At 44.8% G+C, this 24,581-nt stretch overlaps 2 protein-coding genes across 2 annotated transcripts in view; one reads left to right on the forward strand and one right to left on the reverse strand.

The window, feature by feature from the left end:
- The window catches only part of PRRT3 (proline rich transmembrane protein 3), a 296,142-nt gene that overhangs the window by 112,403 nt on the left and 159,158 nt on the right, over nucleotides 1-24,581 (reverse strand). The window lies entirely within an intron of this gene.
- LOC142656788 (NUAK family SNF1-like kinase 1) overlaps nucleotides 22,664-24,581 on the forward strand; it is a 34,491-nt gene continuing 32,573 nt past the window's right edge. Inside the window, exon 1 of the mRNA XM_075831684.1 lies at nucleotides 22,664-23,274. Coding sequence (XP_075687799.1) covers nucleotides 23,005-23,274 — 270 coding nt within the window. The 5' untranslated portion in view covers nucleotides 22,664-23,004. The remainder of the gene's footprint in view (nucleotides 23,275-24,581) is intronic.

Here is a 24,581-nt window from a genome sequence, read left to right on the forward strand (position 1 = left end):
CCTAAAAATTGATGGCCCATCCCCAGGATATGAGCGCTGCGGACCCTTCAAAACAGCTGACCGGCGGGAGTCCCGTCAGTCGAACACTGACCGATCAAATATTGATGGCCTATCCCGAGGACAAGACATGCATTTTTGGGGACTAGACAACCCCTTTAATGAATTAAATAAAAGGGCAGATTAACTACCGTATACAAAATCTTTTTGCTGGTAAACCACCTGAAATGGGGGGGGGGGGGGGTGTCTACTTTAAGCATTTAATGGGGTAGTCTATAACAGGTCGTACAGGATATTCATAGGCGGCGCCTGGTTTTTCAATTCAATAATGACTGTTTATTTAATCACATTTATGTGTTTATTATATCGGACGGCGTGTTTCGAGAGCGTACCGCTCCCCTCTTGCTTCAGCGGGGCAGAAAGCTATATTTATTGGCTGCTCTCCAGTGAACAGAGACCGAGCATGTATGCCCACTCAGCTTATTAGGTGGGCGTGCACACTGCTATACACTTGCACTCTAGGTGGCGCCATACTATGTACGTAAATGTTATAACTCCTCATTGGATATTTTTTTTAAATCAGCATGTAAATGGCGAACATTGTTCATTTTTTACGATCTATGCAATGACTGTGATATCTAAGCCTTCCCAGGAGCCGTGAAGTATAGATTGTACTACAAACTAAAGTAATGGTTATAGGAATTACACGTCATGCACAAAAGTATAATTCATATATACAATAATCAAACCACAGCAAAATAATATTTTTAAAAAAATGATCAATAGCAGTAATCACAGGATTGGATTCTGAGATGTACCACTAGAGGGAGCTGTACAGGTTAACTACAGTGACATCGCTGAAACTTTTCTTCTAGAAGGATTGTCCTCTTAAAGACCTACAATCATACATGTGGCTTTTGCGGCAATTCTTTTAATATCATCCATGTGAAAATCACCCCGTTATTGAAATACTCTATTTTACATCTGTCAGCACAAATTCTAACACTAGGGGGCAGTGTAAGAAAGCATTTCACCTTTGCTAGTCAATCCAATGTATAAAAAGTGCTGGTCGTGTGAAGTCTTGTAATCCCATTTTTGCTCCAGACACATAAAGGAACTTTCTATATTGTTCTAACCCAGCTGACAGATACCGCATGTATGTCAGAAGTGGTAAGATCAGATATGGTGTTGTGGAGACCACCAAGAAGTGCCTGCAGGGTAAGCGAGACCGCAGCCTCCATCAGATTACTCAGTCTTGGTGTTCAGGTTGTGATTCATTGCTTTCCTCATAATCCAGCGTTACTGAGGGTGCACAGTTATACCGGGAACATTTAGGACACTCTTACTACACAATCATGGTATATAGCGGTGGTCTTCAACCTTTGGCTCTCCAGCGATTGCAAAACTACAACTCTCAGCCTGAAAGCGTCAGTTTTCTATGAGTGTGGCCCTCGACCATCACACGGGACCCCATCCAAGGATGGAAGAGTAAAGTGCAATGAAACAAGACTTACTCCAGCTGGGGCACAAAGCGTAACGGTTATAACAGTGGTACCTAGCTTGGCGGTTACAGCCTCTGTAGGGAACGCGGCTTGGCGGTTACAGCCTCTGTAGGGAACGCGGCTTGGCGGTTACAGCCTCTGTAGGGAACGCGGCTTGGCGGTTACAGCCTCTGTAGGGAACGCGGCTTGGCGGTTACAGCCTCTGTAGGGCACACAGCTTGGCGGTTACAGCCTCTGAAGGGCACACAGCTTGGCGGTTACAGCCTCTGAAGGGCACACAGCTTGGCGGTTACAGCCTCTGAAGGGCACACAGCTTGGCGGTTACAGCCTCTGAAGGGCACACAGCTTGGCGGTTACAGCCTCTGAAGGGCACACAGCTTGGCGGTTACAGCCTCTGAAGGGCACACAGCTTGGCGGTTACAGCCTCTGTAGGGCACACAGCTTGGCGGTTACAGTCTCTGTAGGGCACACAGCTTGGCGGTTACAGCCTCTGAAGGGCACACAGCTTGGCGGTTACAGCCTCTGAAGGGCACACAGCTTGGCGGTTACAGCCTCTGGTCCTTGGTCACAATTGTGGTAGGGGTGCCTAGGCTTTGACCTGCCCTCATTACAGGATTTAGGCTGGTAGAGGTCCGCAACCACTTACAGGATACACACACTTGCAGCTGACAGGCTCTCCCTATACGTTCTCCAATCACACTGGACAATGACCACAAGGTGCGCCAAGACACCTCCTTTATAGTCTGGCTCCACCCTAGCACGGAGTCTGTGCAGCGTCACACTACTGCACCCGCACACATGACCAGACATTTTCAGCTCACCGTGCCCGCCTATAAGAAGATTAAACATTTCACAACATATCTTAAAGCCACAACATCTTCGAACAAAAACATGCTAGAACCTGGCACAACGCAACATAACATTCTTAAGGGGGTTACCCGGTTTAGAAACCCATTTTCATACACCCCATTACGGAAATCAAAGTTAAAGAGGCTCTGTCACCAGATTTTCAAAACCCTATCTCCTATTGCATGTGATCGGCGCTGCAATGAAGATAACAGTAACGTTTAGTTTTTTTCAAAAACGAGCATTTTTGACAAGTTATAAGCAATTTTATATTTATGCAAATGAGCCTTTCTTATGTCCAACTGGGCGTGTATTGTGTGGGCGTTTTTACTTGTTTTACTAGCTGGGCGTTCTGACGAATCAGCATCATCCACTTCTCTTCGTTACCACCCAGCTTCTGGCAGTGCACAGACACACAGCGTGTTCCCGAGAGATCACGCTGTGACGTCACTCACTTCCTCCCACAGGAACTTCATCGCGTCGGATGAGCGAGGACACGCTGTGTGTCTGTGCACTGCCAGAAGCTGGGTGGTAACGAAGAGAAGTGGATGATACTGATTAGTCAGCATCATACACTCCCATTCACAACGCCCAGCTAGTAAAACAAGTAAAAACGCCCAGATGTAACGAACACAATACACGCCCAGTTGGCCATTAGAAAGGCTCATTTGCATAAATATAAAAATGGTCATAACTTGGCCAAAAATGCTCGTTTTTGAAAAAAAGAAAACATTAGTGTTATCTATATTGCAGCGCCGATCTGCTGCAATAGGAGATAGGGGTTTGAAAATCTGGTGACAGAGCCTCTTTAATAGAGGGGGTCCTGTTCTGAATTACATGGTCATCCTATTGATGTGAATGAACACCATGTAATGCTTCATTTCTCCTGTGATGGCGCTGCAGGTAAATTGAACACTTCCTGCCAGATCTCTCCACAGATTAGTGCGGATAGCTGGGGGTCTCAGCAGGGGGACACTTTGCGATCTGATAATTGTCAAGGGACTTTTATAATAAGCAGGGATTGTCAAAAGCGGAGAACCCCTTTAACTCAGCTGAGGCTTGAACAGCACATGTGCAGAGTAAAGGAACAACAATTCAAGTGCATTACTGTGTAAGGGGTGCGGATCAATGTCCACTTTTGGTACAGAACTCCCTTACAAGCCAATGACCTGACTGTCATCCCAATATGTCGGCCCTTTTACTAATACAGTCTTACCCAAGACTTGGACCTTCCATTAGATCTTGATGGTCCCACCATCCTACAATAACCTTACTCCAATTTATCCCCCTAAACTGACTTCTGTCCAACTCAGGGCCAGCTTTAGGTGTATGTGGGCCCACCATGTACCCCACCTCGGGCTTGACAAGTTTGGAGAATTTTTACCCACATCACCATGGACCACTCAAGCCCAGTGGGTCTTAAAAATGTGCCCAGGTTTGACTGGTGCTGACACCAGTCGTGCTCCATCTTATGGGGGGCTACATTGTCACACGATGGTGACAAGTCTTAGATAGGCCAACAAGGATGGTAGAACACCATTGAAGGTTATCAGAGGTGGATGATGGCAAGACATTATAATGGGGGGGAGGGGAGTAAATTATAAGGAGGGATGGTCAATATAGAAGAAGTGTCTCTAGAGAACAGGTCTATAAATTGAGATTGGACTGAAGACGTTATCTGGAGTAACTATGGCATTTGACAACATGTTTGGAGGAGGATGGGGGTGCTGGTTATAGTCATTTGCAGTCATGATTCTTGGGACTGATGGATAAAAAAAATACGAAGCAGCGATCGGGGAAGAATGTCTGACCCATTAACATGCCACCTGGTCAGGGTGACGGAGAACTTCTAGCTGCAGGCACTTGTGTAGTAGAATTGTATTAGGGCCCGTCCTACGTGACCCGTGTGGGTGACCCCGCTGATTCAGATACATTCCAACCCCCGTAACTCACCTGCAGCTCACACAATCCATTCTTTGCTTCTCCTGTCCTGTTATTCATGGGATCCCTGGGAACTGGAGATCCTGAAATTAAAAATAGACCATTACCAGAAACTGGAGCCCAGGATATGAAGTGTTTACCGTCATCACCGCCATATGGTGCCCTGTGTGCAGGGGACGTGTAGACAATCAGTAATTGTGCCTCTGTTTTCTTGACCTGCACATACCCCTGTGGTCATGTTTGTGTATTCTGCAACAAAAACACCTTGAGGAATCACCAAAAGCATTTAGCAATGGATTAGTGGGGCTTCTGTATACCTACAAATGTTTTTTCTACCTCTGGACAACCCCTTTATGCTATGTACACTTTTGCAAGTATTTTTATTTATTTTTTGCTTTATTAATGTTTTAGGTGCTTATGATTTTTTTTTTATTATTGATTTGAATTAAAAACGGTGCTTAGTTTTTTTCTATACAGCTTCTATGTCTCCTGTATACATAGAAGCTGTATCATTCACTATGAGAGTTGTCCTGGGTTTTAGACAAACACAAGACTCGCTCTCAGCCAAGCCGTCAGTTTAGCTGAACTGACAGAATCGGCTCATAGGGGACAGACATATCTACCATCAGTCAGTGGTATGTCCCAGTGACCACTGTATCTGCATCCTTAGGCTACAGATACAGTTAAAACCAAATGGTGGAGCAGGAAGCCCCCTGCTCCACCATTCACTATGCAAAGCTAGCTGTAAGCTGCCTGGCGCAGTGAAGTCATCGTGCCTGTCTACACTAATCCACACAGAGCACAGCCCATTATACTGTGAAGGCCACTACGGGGGCGGTATACTGTGTGGAGGCCACTACGGGGGCGGTATACTGTGTGGAGGCCACTACGGGGGCAGTATACTGTGTGGAGGCCACTACGGGGGCGGTATACTGTGTGGAGGCCACTACGGGGGCGGTATACTGTGTGGAGGCCACTACGGGGGCGGTATACTGTGTGGAGGCCACTACGGGGGCGGTATACTGTGTGGAGGCCACTACGGGGGCGGTATATTGTGTGGAGGCCACTACGGGGGCAGGATACTGTGTGGAGGCCACTACGGGGGCGGTATACTGTGTGGAGGCCACTACGGGGGCGGTATACTGTGTGGAGGCCACTACGAGGGCGGTATACTGTGTGGAGGCCACTACGGGGGCAGTATACTGTGTGGAGGCCACTACGGGGGCGGTATACTGTGTGGAGGCCACTACGGGGGCGGTATACTGTGTGGAGGCCACTACGGGGGCGGTATACTGTGTGGAGGCCACTACGGGGGCGGTATACTGTGTGGAGGCCACTACGGGGGCGGTATACTGTGTGGAGGCCACTACGGGGGCGGTATACTGTGTGGAGGCCACTACGGGGGCATTATACTGTGTGGAGACCACTACGGGGGCATTATACGGTGTGGAGGCCACTACGGGGGCAGTATACTGTGTGGAGACCACTACGGGGGCATTATACTGTGTGGAGGCCACTACGGGGGCAGTATACTGTGTGGAGACCACTACGGGGGCATTATACTGTGTGGAAGCCACTACGGGGGCATTATACTGTGTGGAAGCCACTACGGGGGCATTATACTGCATGGAGGACACTATGGGGGCATTATACCGTGTGGAGGCCACTATGGGGGCATTATACTGTGTGGAGGCCACTATGGGGGCATTATACTGTGTGGAGGCCACTATGGGGGCATTATACTGTGTGGAAGCCACTATGGTGGCATTATACTGTGTGGAGGACAGTTATGGGGGCATTATACTATGTAGAGGCAGCTATGGGGGCATTATACTGTGTGGGGGTCACCATGGGGGCCGTTATACTGTGTGGAGGCATTATAATGTGTGGGCTAAACAGTGTGTATGGGCAGGGGTGTGCTTTAACGAGGAAACATTTTGCGACGTGAGTTGTCCCTCTTTACCAAGCTTGAAAGTTGGAAGGTATGGGATAGATAAAAGCTGTATCTGATAAAATCTGCAAACATTTTTATAGAAGTACATTTTAAAAAACCCATTTGATAAGCACCTAAAAAATTGATTTAATTAAAAAAAATAAAAATAAATAAAGGTCCACACAGCCCAACTGAATACATTGAATGTTTAGTAATTGAGAATGTGTATGATGTAATATTATATAGGATTGCTGATAAATAATTCATCTGAGCTACTGGAGATAACATACCAGGCAGTCATAGAAAATCTTCGAGGGCACAGATCTGTTCTCACTGCCGCCACGTCTTCACTAAATGAATTAAATGATCAAAACGATGCATGTAAATGTTTCATGAGCCACATCTGTGGTGGACGGTACAGTAATAAACCGCACTAATAATTAACGGGTAACAACAGTCTAGTTAATTCTTTACGTTTAGGCTGCAGCGGTCTCCAACCTGTGCACCAATCCCCTATTCCCCAAGATGCTTACATACTGTAGTGGCCTGCAGTGACCACTAGGGGGTCAATAGGAATCCTATGCAGCTCTATACAGAATGAACACCTTAGTGGCATGGTATACATGCTATTATTTTATTGCATACTATATATATTTTATATGTATATAATGCCCATTTATGAACATTTTCCATTGCCATGTCTGTAAATAATATACGTATAAACATCACATTTTGATGTCAGAACCTGACGATTATACGGAGACGAGCGGTGATACATAGGCACTCCTTATCTATTCCTGAACAAGTAGTCTGTCACAGATCACAAGGGCAAGTCTGACATGTAAGAGGTTCTTCAGCAGCTGGAGTGTGTCTTAGTTCTGTGTCCCAGCTGCTGCAGAACTTTATAATACACAACTCATTGGCTGCAGAACCTCCTAAAACACACCATAGATGTTGGAGAACCTCACAACACACAGCTCAGCATCTGCAGACCCTCATTTTACACACCTCACCTGCTGCAGAACCTCATAATACACACCTCAGATGCTACAGAACTTCATAGCACACAGCTCAGCTGCTGCAGAACATCATAATACACACCTCACCTACTGTAGACCTTCCTTTTGAAAAAGATGAGGGTGTTTCATATCAATCAATGGTGGACAGGAATGCCCCATTCGCTCTTCAAAAAGAGGTTCTGCAGCAGCTGAGGTGTGTATCATAAGGAATAACATACCATCCTACTATAAAAATATTACAGATCACCTTTGAGTTCAGCCTCTTGCTTTTATATGGTCTTGAAACTCTTTGGTGAATTCGGTTATTCCTATACATCACAGTAGGGGGCACATTATCGCATACATTATATATGTTCATACCTATTAACAGCAGGTGGCGCTAGTCCGCGTCTGAATATGTATTATTTCTATTAGAGCAGTGATGCGGTTGTTCTCACTCTTAATAGTTTCGTAATGTTGTCGTTTCTCCCCTGAGATGGTGCGTAACCTAAACATTACACTCTTCACGTCGCTTCAGTGTGACTCAAACATATATGGGAGCTTTAGGACAATGGTTTATAAAAGTCTACAGAAACTTTTTATAAATATAGCGGATTAATCATAAAGTGAAAAAAGAAGAAGTCACTATAGGTGTATATGGACCATGTACGGCACATGAACTCACTACTGAGCTGTAGGCATTCTGTGTACCGCCATATGGTGCCTGTATATGGCACCGTAATTCGGCATGCACTGGAACATGCCGCCATGTTTTTCTCCCTGATTCGATATCAACCGTAAAAATAAAAATCAGAAAACAGGGGCACATGGGGGTTTAGTATGGGCCTATACATTTCCATGGGTGCATATTATAAATCAGTACTACACAGATCCATAATACAGTTGTGTGCATGAGGCCCTATAATATCGTCCATGTTTGTATGTAAATACACTACCTCCCCATTCTATATAGATAAATCGGCCATGTCGAACCTTATCTGAAGGCAGCATGTTTTAGAGCTGGAGGAGCGGAGCAGATTGATATATAGTTTTGTGGGAAAATATTCAGTAGAACTTGTTAATTATTGATGTCAATTCCTGCTTATTCTGGGCCTATGAGTCTAGGGGGCGGTCTCTTAAACAGGAAAGGCTGTCAATCACTGAGTAGGACCGCCCTCTAGACTCAATCCTGAATGAGCAGCGATTTACATCACTAAATTACAAGATGTACTGAATGTTTTCCCATAAAACTATATATCAATCTGCTCAGCTCATCCGGCTCTATAACATACTGCCTGTAGAGAGGGATCAGGTTTAATGTGACAAAACCCCTTTTAAGACTCAGGCTCCATAGTGATTTAAATGCGCGCTGATATGTTGTGGTGCAACTTGAACCCTGTACAAATTACATCACATGATGAGTTTGCAACCCACATGCACTCGGGATTGGTTTGTAAATTATATTAATGGGAAGATCCGCTATGGACAACCCTATTAGAGTATATAAAGAGAATAAGAGGGGGTTCTGCTGATGGTGCAGGCAGACCAGTATGTTTAACAGACAGTCCATTGATTTCAATGGGGCCATATAGGGTTTCAATTACCCTGCATAACACGATTGGGGGCTTTCATACTTGAAAAAGGGGCTGTCCAAATGTTTCCGTAACTCCCGACCATCTAATCAGGAAGTGGCCGGGAGGCAGCCTGAGCACAAAAAGCTAGAATGGGGTTTAGGGGGCCCCCGTTCTAGAGATAGGTGCGGGTCCCAGAGTTGGGACCTGCATCTATCTGACATTTATGACATATCCTGTGGACATGTCATAAATGTCCTTCATGGGAAGACCCCTTTAAAGATTAATTATAACAAGATTATAGTCTTGATGTAATTAATCTGCTCCAATCACTAATCTAGAGCTGAATTACTAACATGTGAGACTTTGGACGGTTTCTCAAGCCGGCTTCCAGGGACGTGTCTGACATCCAGGGCTGTGGAGGTCTAGAGGAATCTTACTTGCACCCACCAGGCAGCTGTCTGACAACTGAGCGAATCTGTCAGCAGACACATGTCCAGATCAAACGGAAATAGAGACAATTGGTGTTAAGTGATAGTTTTGTCTGTACAATCGTAATGGAACCGGGATGTGTGCGAGACATAACTGACTACAGCACAGGGATAATGGGAAACAGAGGGAGAAGACCACCGGGGTCAGGCACTCTATTATACAGAAAATGCCATTCCTGAATGATAGATATGAGGATAGAGATAGATAGATAGATAGATAGATAGATAGATAGATAGATAGATAGATAGATAGATAGATAGATAGATAGAAAAATAATGTAAATTGGAATATACTTACGTTTTGATTTCATCTTCTAGCACTGGATTCCAGCGCTGGTCACGTGATACGTCTCCAGTAGCAAAATCCTTACTTCCGGCGCCAGCCCGTCCATGCTCGGAGTTCCATTTTCCGGTTGGCTCAATGTACGGGTACGTCATTCCTGACGTCACTGGAAAAGCAAGACAACGAACACACAGAGGTAAACAAACCTATTATTGTATACAAAAGAGAATAATGGTAAATTAAAAAATAAAAATGTAGATAACGATATTCAGGGCGCATTAATAGATAAATTGAGAAGCGTTGCAGTGATTAAAAAAATAAATAAAAAAATAAAAAATAAATTGTATTGGGAAACCCCTTTAAGGTCAGAGAAATTGCGCAACTCAAATCACAAGTCGTCTTGTGTTCCTCACCCTACACCTGGGATGGCACCGCCAATGTCGTCCCCCAGCACTGGAACTTCCAGGAAGACTAAAATAAATCATGTTACTGTTACGTATTATTTTTATTAATTCCTTCTGGCCGGTCTTCTGCTCTTGATATTCCAGATTATCAGATAAATTTGAAGTTCTGTTCCGGAAATAAATTACATACCCAGACTCTGTTTACAGGGGGTACACAGGAAAACCCCCGCTTACTGGAGGAGGGGCAATAAATAACATAAGGATGGGCACCTGACCTGACAAATCCCCTGGGGGTCTATTACTTCCTCAGGATTTAACCTGTTCTTGCAGTCAGGGAACGTGTCACTTATGCAGTGCGGCCCCTCTCCTATGTAGATCTCTGTGTATAAGGAATCAGAATAAAAGGGAGAGACAGATAGAGAAAACCTTTAAAGAGGCTCTGTCACCAGATTTTGCAAGCCCTATCTGCTATTGCAGCAGATCGGCGCTGCAATGTGGATTACAGTAACGTTTTTATTTTTAAAAAACAAGCATTTTTGGCCAAGTTATGACCATTTTTGTAGTTATGCAAATGAGGCTTGCAAAAGTCCAAGTGGGTGTGTTTAAAAGTAAAAGTCCAACTGGGCGTGTATTATGTGCGTACATCGGGGCGTTTTTAATACTTTTACTAGCTGGGCGCTCTGATGAGAAGTATCATCCACTTCTCTTCAGAACGCCCAGCTTCTGGCAGTGCAGACACAGCGTGTTCTCGAGAGATCACGCTGTGTCGTCACTCACAGGTCCTGCATCGTGTCAGACGAGCGAGGACACATCGGCACCAGAGGCTACAGTTGATTCTGCAGCAGCATCGGCGTTAGCAGGTAAGTCGATGTAGCTACTTACCTGCAAACGCCGATGCTGCTGCAGAATCATCTGTAGCCTCTGGTGCTGATGTGTCCCCGCTCGTCTGACACGATGCAGGACCTGTGAGTGACGACACAGCGTGATCTCTCGAGAACACGGCTGTGTCTGCACTGCCAGAAGCTGGGCGTTCTGAAGAGAAGTGGATGATACTTCTCATCAGAGTGCCCAGCTAGTAAAAGTAGTAAAAACGCCCCGATGTACGCACATAATACACGCCCACTTGGACTTTTACTTTTAAACACACCCACTTGGACTTTTGCAAGCCTCATTTGCATAACTACAAAAATGGTCATAACTTGGCCAAAAATGCTCGTTTTTTAAAAATAAAAACGTTACTGTAATCTACATTGCAGCGCCCATCTGCTGCAATAGCAGATAGGGGCTGCAAAATCTGGTGACAGAGCCTCTTTAAGGACCATGATGCATTTTAGCAGGGTTCCAGATTTAAAGGGGTAGGTACAACCTGTTCGTCTAGAGTCTAGAGGACATAGTGTGGCTATGTATTACATGGTTGCCCAATGAATTTAAAGGGGCATCATATAAAACGGTGATGATTGAAGATGATGAAGACAATGATGATGATGATGATGATGATGAGCGAGTTCAGGATAGAAAAACATATAGCCTTGACTGTCACGTAGGCAAGCAGAAGAAGGGAGCTCCAGAGCAAAATCTAGAATGTGGCCCCCATGTGACATTATTCACAACTTGTCACCTGGGAACCTTCAATATGAAACCAGACAACCCCTTTAAATAGAAAATACTGTTTCCAAATATATCCCCTTTACACATAGGATTACATTTTAAAAATTCTGGCTACCAGTAGCCGCCACCAGGGGGAGCTCACTGCATACAGATTTATACAGCTCTCATTGAACTTAATAATAAATTTGTAGACAGTAAGCTCCATCTAGTGGTGGCGAAAGGTAGCCATAATTTTACTCTATGGCTGTGTGAAGGAAAGCAGGAAATTTGGAGGTGTATATCAGAAAACAAGCTGTATTAAGACGTATTATAAAATAAATCAGCACAGAATTGTAGCGGACAGCGAGATACATGGTCACTGTTTAGCCTGCACTGGATACACTGTCAAGATATCCCATAAGGAGAACCCAGACAAAAAGCAATGTGTCTTCTCATCCTAATCCCTAAATAATCTCACTGGTATAATTAAAGGATTATTACAGCAATCACCGAGCTCCTGAATCCCTTTCACTGAGTACTTAGGTTTAGTTACATTGAAACACAACATTCCTTTAAGGAACGTGGGGACATTCTTTGAATTTTGTCTCACAAGATGAAGCTTTTACTTAAAAATGTGTGAAAGAGAAATGCCAATAACTATGCGGGTTACATAAATGCTCTGTGCAGATTCCTTGTGTGTATATTACATAGTGACGAGGTGGTTTGACAGCTGCAGTTAAACATCCAGACTTGAGCGTGTTTAGGCACCGTCCTTACCGGTTGATGACTGGCCGACATGTCGGGAAAAGTCAGCTGTCGCCAGGGCCCTTTAACTGGTCTATGATTGGAGACAGTGCTGCAAACTCATTGGAAATACGTACATCTCCCCAGAGGATCCACAGGCTGAAGAGTCAGCTGAGCTGCATGGATTTGTTGTATACGGTCAGCTAAGTGGTATGCAGGAAGCCTTATATAATACACATATATAATAATCTGACACCGTAGCAAATGTTCAGCTTTAAAATGTCATAAAAAGTTGAGTCACTCTTTTAAATATATTACATTACTTATCCTGAGATACAGCCTGTGTTATACTCCAGAGCTGCATTCACAATTCTGCTGATTGCTATAGGAATCAGTCAACAAGCTTGTTGTCAGACACACCCCTAACAGCTTAGCCGTGCAGGGAAGTAACTAGTCTGGTGGGAGACAGAGAGAGCTTTTTTTTAATACAATTGGAATGGGGTGTAACTAGGTGCTGACTGTTGGGGCATGTGCCCTGGGTGATAGATGGTGTAGGGGGCGCCAATGAGAAGCCATCAAAGCCAGAAGACCAGATCAGCGCCCAGCAATCCATGCACTATTTTCCTACGGAGGTTGTGGTGAGCTTCCTGTCATGGAGCCTGCGGAATAAACTATCAATGGGCCAGCAGCGGGCAATGTGAACCCACCTTGTCACCAAGGGATTTGACTTGGGGCTACTCTGGGGAGTGCCATCTAAGGGAATCCCTGGTCTTCACCCTTTAACTTCTGGGATGTGGACTTCGCTGCAGAGGAACCGCAGGAGTAGTCTCCCTTGGTGATGGGTGACGTAACTGGTGTGGCGTGGTCTGGTGAGCAAAAATTTATGGCAGGATGCTGAGGTTCTTTACATGTTAAGTAACAAATCCTCAAGGCAGACAGCAGAGGTACGTTATGGGTAATGTAACAAATGGTCAGCAGGGCAGGCGGGAGGCACGGATGATCAAGAAAATAAGCAAAGATCAATATACGGAAATCCAAAAATGAGATAGTAGAGATACACTAAGGAACCAAATTGCTCTGGCTATGAGTTCAGAAAGGGAAGGGCTTATATATCAGGGACAACTGAGAATTAGAATTTTGGCGCACGCTGGCCCTTTAGGAGACCAAGGATCAGCGTGCGCACACTAAGATCCAAAGTGGAGAAACGGTAGAGAGATCAGCTGCCAGACGCCGAGGAGGAAGAAGAAGAGCAGCGTGGACCAGGACGGTCGGGACAGGTAAGTACACGGAGGCGGCGATCGGGGCACATTATACTTCCACACAGTAGCCAAGCTGAGCTACAGTATAAAGCATGGAGGAGAAACATAGCAGCAGCCTGAGCCTATAATGACAGAAGGTGGATTTCAGACTACCTCAGACTGTCAATAGACAATGCAGCTAAGCTGGAGTCATTTAGCACAGCTGTATTCTAACGGGGCATTATTATAAATCAATTACCATAATGTGCAGTGGAGGGAATATATGAACTTTGCATTGAGCAGTTACATATTTGAGGTCCTAAGAAATAACAGAATGGGGTTCAAGGTTGTGGTCACGCTTGAGTGAATCCCAAGGCAACCAAGAGAGTCTCGTCACATTCTTCTCTTCGTACATTCCTCACATTTATCAGCAGAGGATTAAAGCCATTGTCAGCGCTCTGAGGGCCACACTTCTCTGTAGACCTTGTGATCGCCGAGAATTGACCGGTCATAATGGAGAAGCCAAAAGTAATTCCAACTTGTCAATAATGATAGTGGTAATAATAGTAATGTGTAGATTGATCTCCCTCTGCTGAAGTCTTACAAGAAGTAAAGATCTTGAAGCATAAACTCAAGGGACAGGAAAGTCATTGCCTAATTTGGTGTTCGATATGTAGTTAATCCTTCTAATGGTACAAAATATAAAGAGGACCGGCCAGATTTGGGAAGTTTGTCCTGTAGGTGGTACAAATTTATATATTGGCGAAAATGGTGCAAATAGCGCCAAATTCATCAAAACGTCGCTTGCGGCATAATATATTTGGCACAACTTGCTAGGCAAACATTTCTCTACCACATGGCCGGTGTACATATACACCCAGAGGCGTAGCTTCAAGCTACTGGATAGGTCACCACCTACCTGCTGCTATACAGAATACTGGGGCAGATGGGTCTTTGGGTCCCCTCAGGCACGAGAGCACAGCAGGTGCGACTGCTACCTCTGCACCCCTAGAGCTACGCTCCTGTATACATCAATATTTTGTGGCAAAAAGGCTGCTTGTCCTTAGTAAATGAGACGTATTTTACGACTCTTCTGAGCCCTGATCATTGGGGTAGATTTATCAAAATATCATTAGGGAATTTTAAGTTTATAAAAAGGTACCCATATCTATTAGCCAAAACGAAGAGCAGCTACAAAGATCCTCTCTTGCTCTGGAGGACCCGACACATCCATACATTACACTTACAGCCCATTGACTTCAATGAGAATTGTGGAATTCCTAATTTCCCCTGTGGCGGCGCTGTTAGATTCCCTTACAGATTACAGCTGATCACTGGGGGTTCCAGCCGCAGGACACCTTGTGATCAGTGGACTCTTCTAACGAAAAGGATGTAGTTGTAGCTTGCCTATCTCCGGATTAAAGATCCTAAGACCTCATGCACACGGCTGTGCCCGTAATCACGGCCCGCGATTGTGGGCACGACCGGCCGCCAAGCCCGCGGGCCGCATTTTTGTGCCGTGATCCCATACAAAGTATGGGAGCACGGCCCGTAAAATCCAAAAAGTAGGACATGCTCTATAATTCCCGGTACAGTTCTACGGCACAGACACCTATCCGTAGCGATACGGAAAGGTGTCAGCGGCCAATAAAACCGGGCAGGTCCGTAATTGCGGAGTTTTTTTTACGGTCGTGTGCATGGGGCCTTAGGGCAGCAAATGGAAAGTAGAATATAAATGTTGTAGTATTGAGCAAGTATAACAAAAATTCCAGTGATTCTGAGAATAACACCTCCAGATTTTATTTTAGGGAAGATGACTTCAAATTCGGGGAAAAGGAGTGTGTATAAGAATGAAGGCAGATAGGACATGGTGTGATGTTATGATCTCGGGAAAGTACGCTGCGAAGATGTGCCACCGGGGAACGCGTCCTCGAGTAGAACACAAGCAGCAAATCACCCCTGAGCCTTCCCTGCACAATAAAGAGCTCACAATTCATTCCAGCGACAAAAATAACAAAAATAGAGAGAGAGGGATCTGGCCGGGGCCCATGACGGCCCCTAGGAGAGCACGGCACATGTTTGGCAGATGCTACGTGGCCTTTCTACAAACACTCCTTCAAGTCGTAGCAATAAACAGGCAATACAAGCAAATACAGACTCCGTTCTTCAGGAGCCCAGAGAACAAATGGTTCTGTACGAAATTTTCCAAAGTGATTATTATTTCCAAGAAAAATATTATATTCGGTTGTTGTTTTACATTGTTTTGTAGCACAATGGAGCATTTTTACAGAATATAAAAACAATCTTAAAAGTGTCATATGGAAAATAATCATAAGAATAATTATAAACCCACTAATAATATTAAAGGGATTGTCTGATTTAGAAAACCCATTTTCTAATACCCTGTCGTCTAACAACCACATCCTTAAGAGCCTTCACTACGCAGCGATAGTATCATAAAAGTAAATGTCGCTACGAGTGACATTTATAGCTCACGCTGCCGATCCCTTTCGCTCGGAAACCAACAAATCATGATGATAATTGACCGGTGTAAATGAGCCTTAGGCTGGTCTCAGACAACGGTATTTTAGTGTCCATATTATGGCCAAAACACCCGGATCTCCACGGGTCTCCCTATGGGCTTATTCAGACGAACGGGGCCGTGCAGACAGTTGCGTGATTTTTACGCAGCGTGAGTCCGCTGTGAAAAAGTCACGACATGTCCATTCTTTGGGCGTATTTCGCGCATCACGCACCCATTGAAGTCAATTGGTGCGTGAAAATCACGCATGCCCCACGGAAGCACTTCCGTGGGACAAGCGTGATTCGCACAACAGCTGTGAAAAGGATGAATGAATATAGAAAGGCACCACGTGCTTTTCTGTTTACAAACATCCAAGCGGAGTGTCACAATGATGACGGCTGCGCGAAAAGCACGCAGCCGCGCATCCATATGAACAGGGCACACGGCGGAGCTGTCATGTGCCTTTTGCGCACGCAAAATGCTGCGTTTTTTGCGCGTGCAAAACGCACACGCTCGTGTGAATCCGGCCTAAGCGAAATGAAATCACTGTAGGGTTTTATGGTGATCTAAGTTTGGTGCAGGAGAACCACACGAGGTCGGAGTATTACCCCGTGATACAGACGCGAAAATATGGTCACTTTATGGCTTTGAGCAGATTCAACTCCCCCGTTTTTCGTCTGCTGCAATGCAATTTGGAATCCGACCCCCAAAAAAAAAAAACCTTGCCCCTGAAAACAACATACCAGTAATTATCCCCTCAGGACTCCAGGAATGTTGATCTGGTCACGTCCTTTAAAATATCCAATATAACGTCACGCCAGAAAGGAACACAAAGAGAAATAAATGAATAAAAGTGGCACGACGTACAATCATAACGTAACTTAAAAATCTAAAACTTCCCAAGAAGTTTTGGGACGGGCAGGGACAGGTTTGCATGCATTCCCTTGGTGGAGTGTGCCCTTGATGTGCCCTGATTTCTGGCAGGAACAGCTGTCTGCTGCGACCACAATGGGCACTTTCTTCGGCAGTGAGAAAAGGATTTGGAATTTGCTCCCGGCCCCGGGGCTGTAGACGATGTTTTGCACCCAGCTGTGTCTCAATAGGTGCCTCTCTCTCCCCGACCCTCTCCCTGACTCACCTTTTATCCCTATGGCCTACAGCTGTCCTTAAAGAGCAGACAGAAATCATTAAAGAGCACAAAGGCAGAACATAAAGGTGCTTGTGGTCGAGGATCAGCTCCAGATAAATCAAGGAATTCTCCATGACATTAACGAAAATTAATTCCCCGTCCAAGACCTAAATGGTTGTAATTATTGAGCACTTTGTTAACAAAAGAGAGGAATTTACAGTTGTAATGTAAGTAATGTCCCAGGAAGGAAAACAAATGAGGGAACGGCTTAAATAGCAATTCCTCAATATCTAGAAATAATTTGAATCGCTCATTTTAGGCCAGGATCACACATGCAGTTTTGGTGCAGTTTTTGTCTGTTTTCTTTTAGCCAGAAATGGATCAAACAGGGAGAAAAATGTACAAAGCCATAAATGATGCATCTCCTTTTGGACTTGTCCATACATAGCGGAATTGCTGCGTATTTTTTGTACGGAATTGCGGATGGAAAATACGCTGCAGAATCCAGTAGCAGCAAAGTGGGTGAGATGTAACAAATCCCATGCACGCGCTGCGTAAAAATTCAGACTGGAAATTGACCTGCGGTGCGTATTTTTCGTGCTGCAGCATGTCAATTCCTGCTGCGGAATGAGGACTGAATTGCTGCGTTTTTCAGAGGTGACATCCCCCAACATTGAGAAAAACGCAGCAAAATCCGCACCATTTTCTGCAGTAAAAAACGCAGGAAATTGTGTTTTTGCCGCCGCACAAAGTCTGCTACTTTCAACAGAATTGCTGCAGAAATTTTCCTTATCCGGTGTAGACACCAGTGTATGTCTAAAAAAAACTGCACCAAAAACTGCATTAAAATTGCGTGTGTGATCCTGGCCTTATAATCAGGAGTGTTCTGATCATTTGGATTAATTGATGTTGCTCTGAGCATCTGTCGGCGCGGATTTACACGAACGTGTATTACGTCAGTGCAACGCGCGTGCTTTTCACGCGCGTCGCACGGACCTATGTTTGTCTATGGGGCAATGCAGACAGTCTGTGAGTTTTGCGCAGCATGAGTCCGCTGCGAAAAACTCACCGCATGTCCTATATTTCTGCGTTTTTCGCGCATCACGCACCCATTGCGTGAAAATCACGCATGCCACACGGCGGCACCTCCGTGGGACGTGCATGATTCGCGCAACAGAACTAAAACTATGAATGAAAACAGAAAAGCACCACGTGCTTTTCTGTTTACAAACATACAGAGTGTCATAATGATGGCGGCTGCGCGAAAATCACGCAGCCGCACATCATACGCTGATGACACACGGAGCTGTTAAGTACCTTTTGCGTGCACAAAACCCAGCGTTTTTTGCGCGCGCAAAACGCACACGCTCGTGTAAATCCGGCCTTACTCTATTTTATACTCTGTACTCAAAGGGTAAGTTCACATGACACGTAAATACTGCGGATTTTCCGCAACAGATGTTGTTGCGGAAAATCCGCAGCATATAACAGTAGCAGCAAAGTGAATGAAACAAATCTCATCCACACGCTGCGTAAATGATAAGCGGAAATAACACTCATTTTTTAATCTGCAGCATGTCAATTGTATTTGCGGAATCGCTGCTTATTTGTTGCGTGTTTTCCCCATTGAATTTGGGAGGTAAAACCCGCAACAAATAGCAGATGTTGCGTTTTTTTGCGGCAGAAAAGCAGCGATTCCGCCGCAAAAAATGCAACTCGGGAAAAAAAATAATCTTATTATTACCCAGAGGTCTGTGAGATGCGTCGCCATGGCTACGTAAGTATCAAACTTTTTATTTATGTGCAGTTTTGCGCAGCGGGCATTCTGGCTGAAAAACTGCACCACAATTTGATGCAGTTTTTTGTTCGGAATTCCCTGCGGCGGAAACTCTGTGTACACAGCATATCCGCCGTGTGTGACCATACAGAAAGAGTCCGACAGGACCTGCAGAGCAGTGCACGGCGGATGTATAGCTCTGTGCCAGTGTGTATGTGCCCGACACAGGATAACATTTTGATTTTGTGCTACAAAGTATCATTATGTGACACAGAACAGCATTTTCAGACACAACATACCATTTTGTCACACAGAATACACTATAGTGTAGGTCACAATAATTTTTATGTCAGCTGGGCCACAGAAACATAATATCTCTTACATCAGTGTATTCGATGTGAAATCATAATATTCTGTGTCACATAATTACATTTATACTTATTTTGTGCTTACAAAATTTATTTTGTGGCACAAAAGTACCGTGAACAAGCCGCGCCTCATACAAGGCAACCATGAAGAATTTTCTGTGTCACTGCTTTGTTGTCCTATAAAAATATATATTAATTCCAACCTTAGAAATTTAAAGGGGTATTCACAATATAACCATATGCCTGTTCTGGAGAGACGTGGGGGTCCCAGAGCTGGAACCCACATCTATATGTTGAGGATACCCCTTTGAGCATGCTTGCTCCGCTGGTTCTGTAACTCCCATAGAATGGATAGAGCCATGCATGACCACCTCTCCCTTCATTCTCCATCTGGATGCCACCAACAGAGGTTGGGGGACCCCTCTTCTCCTAATATGTGGGGTTCCCAGAGGCGGGATCTCCATCAATCAGACATGTATGGGATATCTACATTTAACCCTTTTTTACCCAGGAAGTCTATGGAGGAGGGCAGCCAACCTTTGTAAAACACTTTGAAGAGCACATGTACCGTAGAGGCAATATCTTTGGCATATCTGGGGCCCATGAAGTGTATGCTATGGTTTCTCCATGTATTGTATAAACATGCGGAGAGCTCCATAAATCCAGTAACACCTCTGATAACAAAGGGTGCAAATAGGGGGGCACCAACACTCTGCCTTGGCCAGGGTATTAACATATAGGGCTCCTAATTGAATCTGAAGGAAAGCTTAGCTTTGACGCTGTGGGATCATACTCTGTATAATTGAGTCCCCAAAAACATTGACTTTTTTTTTTTTTGGGGGGGGGGTTATTGTTGTGTCATCTGGCTGATTTCATTCACATTATTTCTGACTTTACCCACAATCTGTCTTCCAGCTCATCCTCTTCTCATACATTTCCCCATACGTTGCGCAATCGGCTGCTCAGGACCGGTATAATCCATTTAGTGTATGAGTAAGAGGAACGTTGCATCAAATGAAAGACTCATGGAGGTTATATTTGATCCAGACTGTTTATGGCTGACTAGTTGTCCTCTGGATGACGGCGTGTGACTACATGTACAGTCCACCACCGCCTCAGACTACACATAGATCCACCACCTCATGTTTAGTGACTGGAGAACTTTCCCCATTTCCGTAATATGATATTATCAGACTTGTACCCTATAGATGTAGGAGAATTTATTATAATAGAGCACGGAGGCAGCAGACAAATCTTATGCCCTATATCCGCTATATGTCACTGCTACAACCAGTCCCAAGAATCCCTCGTGAAGATGAGAATGCGGTCAGTAATGACATGGCCTCAATAATATATGTATTGTCCTAATTATATGTATATATATATATATATATATATATATATATATATATATGGTGTCAGACACATGTCTAGGCTTGGTGTTCAAAAGCTACTGAATGTGAACTCCACACAGGTGGGGGTTAAAGGGATTGTCAACTTCAGACAACCGTAACTATCAAAAATGGGCGATATTGCCTTAAAATATGCAATCACTTTCCTCATACTTCCCAACTTTCAAATATTGTAAAGAGGGACAACGGCTGCAACGTGCGCAGATCGCAAATTTTTCCCGTTAAGCCACGCCTCTAACCCCACCCAATCCCTGCCCATACATGCCCAGTTCAGCCCAAACAGTATCAAGCACAGTGTAATGCCCCCATAGTGCTCCCACACACTATAATGCCCCTAAACTGCCTACCACACACAGTATAATGCCTCCACAGTTGCCCCACACACAGTATAATGCCCCTCTACTGCCTCCCACACACGCAGTATAATTTCCCATAGTGCCCCCACACAGTATAATGCCCCATAGTACCTTCCACACACAGTATAATGCCTCCATAGCTGCCCCACACAGTATAATGCCTCCATAGCTGCCCCACACAGTATAATGCCTCCATAGCGGCCCCACACACAATATAATGCCTCTCTACTGCCTCCCACACACAGTATAATGACCCATAGTGCCTCCCACATATAGTATAATGCCTCCATAGATGCCCCACACAGTATAATGCCCCTATACTGCCTCCCACACACAGTATAATGCCCCTATACTGCCTCCCACACACAGTATAATGCCCCTATACTGCCTCCCACACACAGTATAATGCCCCTATACTGCCTCCCACACACAGTATAATGCCCCTATACTGCCTCCCACACACAGTATAATGCCCCTATACTGCCTCCCACACACAGTATAATGCCCCTATACTGCCTCCCACACACAGTATAATGCCTCCATAGCTGCCCCACACACAGCGTAATGCCCGTCTACTGCCTCCCACACACACAGTATAATTTCCCATAGTGCCCCCACACCGTATAATGCCCCCATAGTGCCTCCTACACATAGTATGATGTCCCTATAGTAGCCCCCACACAGCATAATACCCCATAGCTGCCCCCACACAGTATAGTGCCCCTATAGTGCCTCCCCACACAATATAATGCCCCCATAGCTGCACCCATACCCATAATGCCCCATAGTGCCCCCGATACCCAGTATAATGTCTTTAGAGTGCCTAATAAAAAATATAAAAAATACTCACCTTATCCCGTTTCCACACTGATTGGAGGAGATCCCTCTGCTCCTCCGGTTTGTGCTATGTGTGGCTCAGCACAGGCAGGCGCGATGACGTCACTGAATCACGCCTGTCTGTGCCAAGCTGTTCTTCGCTGGATTTGCGTAGTAAACGGTGGAGCAGGGAGCTGACGGCTCCCTGCTCCACCATTGGATTCAACAGTGTCTGTGTCCTGAGAACGCAGATACAGTTGAAGCAGTGACATGCCACAAGATATAAGGGGCGCAGAAGTAGCAGTTGCACTTGGGCACTAGTTTATGAGGGGACCCAAAGATCCCTCATAAGAAGACACCAGTATTATAAGTGGCCCATGGTAGGTGGGAGGGAGGGGGCTGTTACAGATTTTGCATTGGTGTCAAGGAGCTTCATGTTACGCCAATGGGTACTAAGGCTACTATTATAATAATTCGCACTGATATCTGCAGCTACATTACCATAATTGGCAGTCCATATCTGCACTGCGGTCACAATATAACCTCATAATATAGTGTTATAAGAATGTGTCATCCCAGAAGAGAAGAGCTGAACTCCCCGCAGCAGCAACAGGTACAAGTACAAGATGTGGTTGTAACATCAGTCATCCAGCCGGGGAGGAGGCCTCTCCCATTACCCAAATGTGTCTCCTCCCAGTCATACTATGAGAATGCAAGGCCAGGCTCACAGCTCAGTGCACTGACGGTCCCGGGGCTCACACACCAGGGCTCAGCAACAACAAGAAGAAGATCATTTTGCTGCTGAGGGGAGATATCTGCCTGGTCAGAGAGGAGACGGATGCAGGAGGGATATAGATGCTCAGGAAAGGGGTGCAGCAACACTATATAGAACATTTTTGGGCACTTTGAGGTATCAATCAAAGCAACTTTTGCCAACAAAATAGATGCAACATTTGCAACCGGGTAATAAATCTCTAATATTTTGTTAATTTATTAAGATTATTTAAGAATTTTTATTTATTTAGAATGCCTTATTAATAGGCGCAACTATTGGAAGTATCCGCTGCTGACAGGACAGACCGACACCATGACAGGTGTGACTAGGGAGCACAATGCAGGGGAAGGGGTCATGTTGGGTGGCAAAGTAGCAAAAGGGCATAGAAAAGAAGAGGAGAGGTCCCCTAGTTGGGACAGGTGTGACCCCTTCAAGGTGTCAGACGCTGCTCCTATGTCAGGTGCCGTGAAGAAACACCATCACAAGCACAGTATTAAACACCGCTACCAGCTCCTGGAGACCCTTGGAAGAGGAACATATGGAAAAGTGAAGAGGGCGGTAGATAAAAGCACAGGCATGATGGTAAGTGACAGTCATTGTATTGATTTTCATACTATGCTGTATAGCGGAAATTCCCATTTAGGATAATGGGATATACAGATGTAGCAGAGCTGAATTTGTCATTTAAATCTTTGCGCTGGGTATAGCTGCATCCTGCTGATGTCAATGGGATCCATTGATAATTCCATAATTACATGTGGAAATCCAAACCATCCCTAATGTTTCTTGTCGAGGGATTTTTACCTGTTTCTAACTTTGTTACCCCCAAAGATAAGCGGCGCCTGATATAACCGACAACCGCTTATCCTCCTCTGTAGAAATATAACTTATTTACAGCCAAGAGGAATAGGTGAAGTCTGGTCAGATAATATTATCTTATGTCTATGACCAGTACTGCAGTAAATTTACCTGCAAGCCACACAACTTTTTGTCATTTGACCAACTCAGCTCTGCTATATCTGTTTTCAGTTGCAGTGAATGGACCAATACTCCATTGGAAAATGTTTTGCATTTTTGGGCATGTGATGTATGTTGTCTATGAAAAGTTACATATAAGAACGCCCATCTGATCGGGGGGGTAAAGCTGACTATGGCCAGGGGCCCCTCTCCGGGGGGGGGGGGGGCAAATGTAAATTACATATAAACCTATAAACCTATTGATCTTTGTCACTGTGTTTGCAGCAGCCTGGGGGTAAACGCCATTGCTGCACAGTTCCGCTCTTGTGATGATCCGAGATACAATCGCAAATTTATTGATAGTGAAGTTTGTCACAGCTCGTAACAAGTATCATTATTGTCACGTGACCGTCGCACGACAGACGCCGCATTTTATGTGCGGGCATCATGTACGAAAACAAGTGAGAACAGGAACTGAAGCTGTTGCCCATAGCAACCAATGTGATCGCTGCTTTCATTTTCAGACGTGAATAAAAGCTCTAATCTGATTGGTCGCTATGGGCAACACCTCCAGTTTCTTGTCTGCATTTGTTTACATATATGAGGCCTAATAGGGGAGACTTACTAAGCAATGTGCCAGAACTGTATAGAAAATTGCGCCAAAAAACGGAAGTACGTAGCTCGCGCCTAATTTATAATGTGTTATAGACACTTATTGCACCTTTTTTAGTGATGAAATGCACTTAATTTGCTAAGAACCTAAAATATTTGTGTATATGCCAGCTAAATTGGCTAGCGAGTTGCCATGTGCACCATTTTGATACATTTTTACCAAAATTTTAACCATTTTGCCGACTCCATGCCCCTGTTTGATAAAGTATCCCCTATTGTGTATGTGACAAGGAGACGCTCAGAAAAGACTTGGGGTCCGT

The sequence above is a fragment of the Rhinoderma darwinii genome, chromosome 7 (assembly GCF_050947455.1).
Source record: "Rhinoderma darwinii isolate aRhiDar2 chromosome 7, aRhiDar2.hap1, whole genome shotgun sequence".
Taxonomy (NCBI): domain Eukaryota; kingdom Metazoa; phylum Chordata; class Amphibia; order Anura; family Rhinodermatidae; genus Rhinoderma; species Rhinoderma darwinii.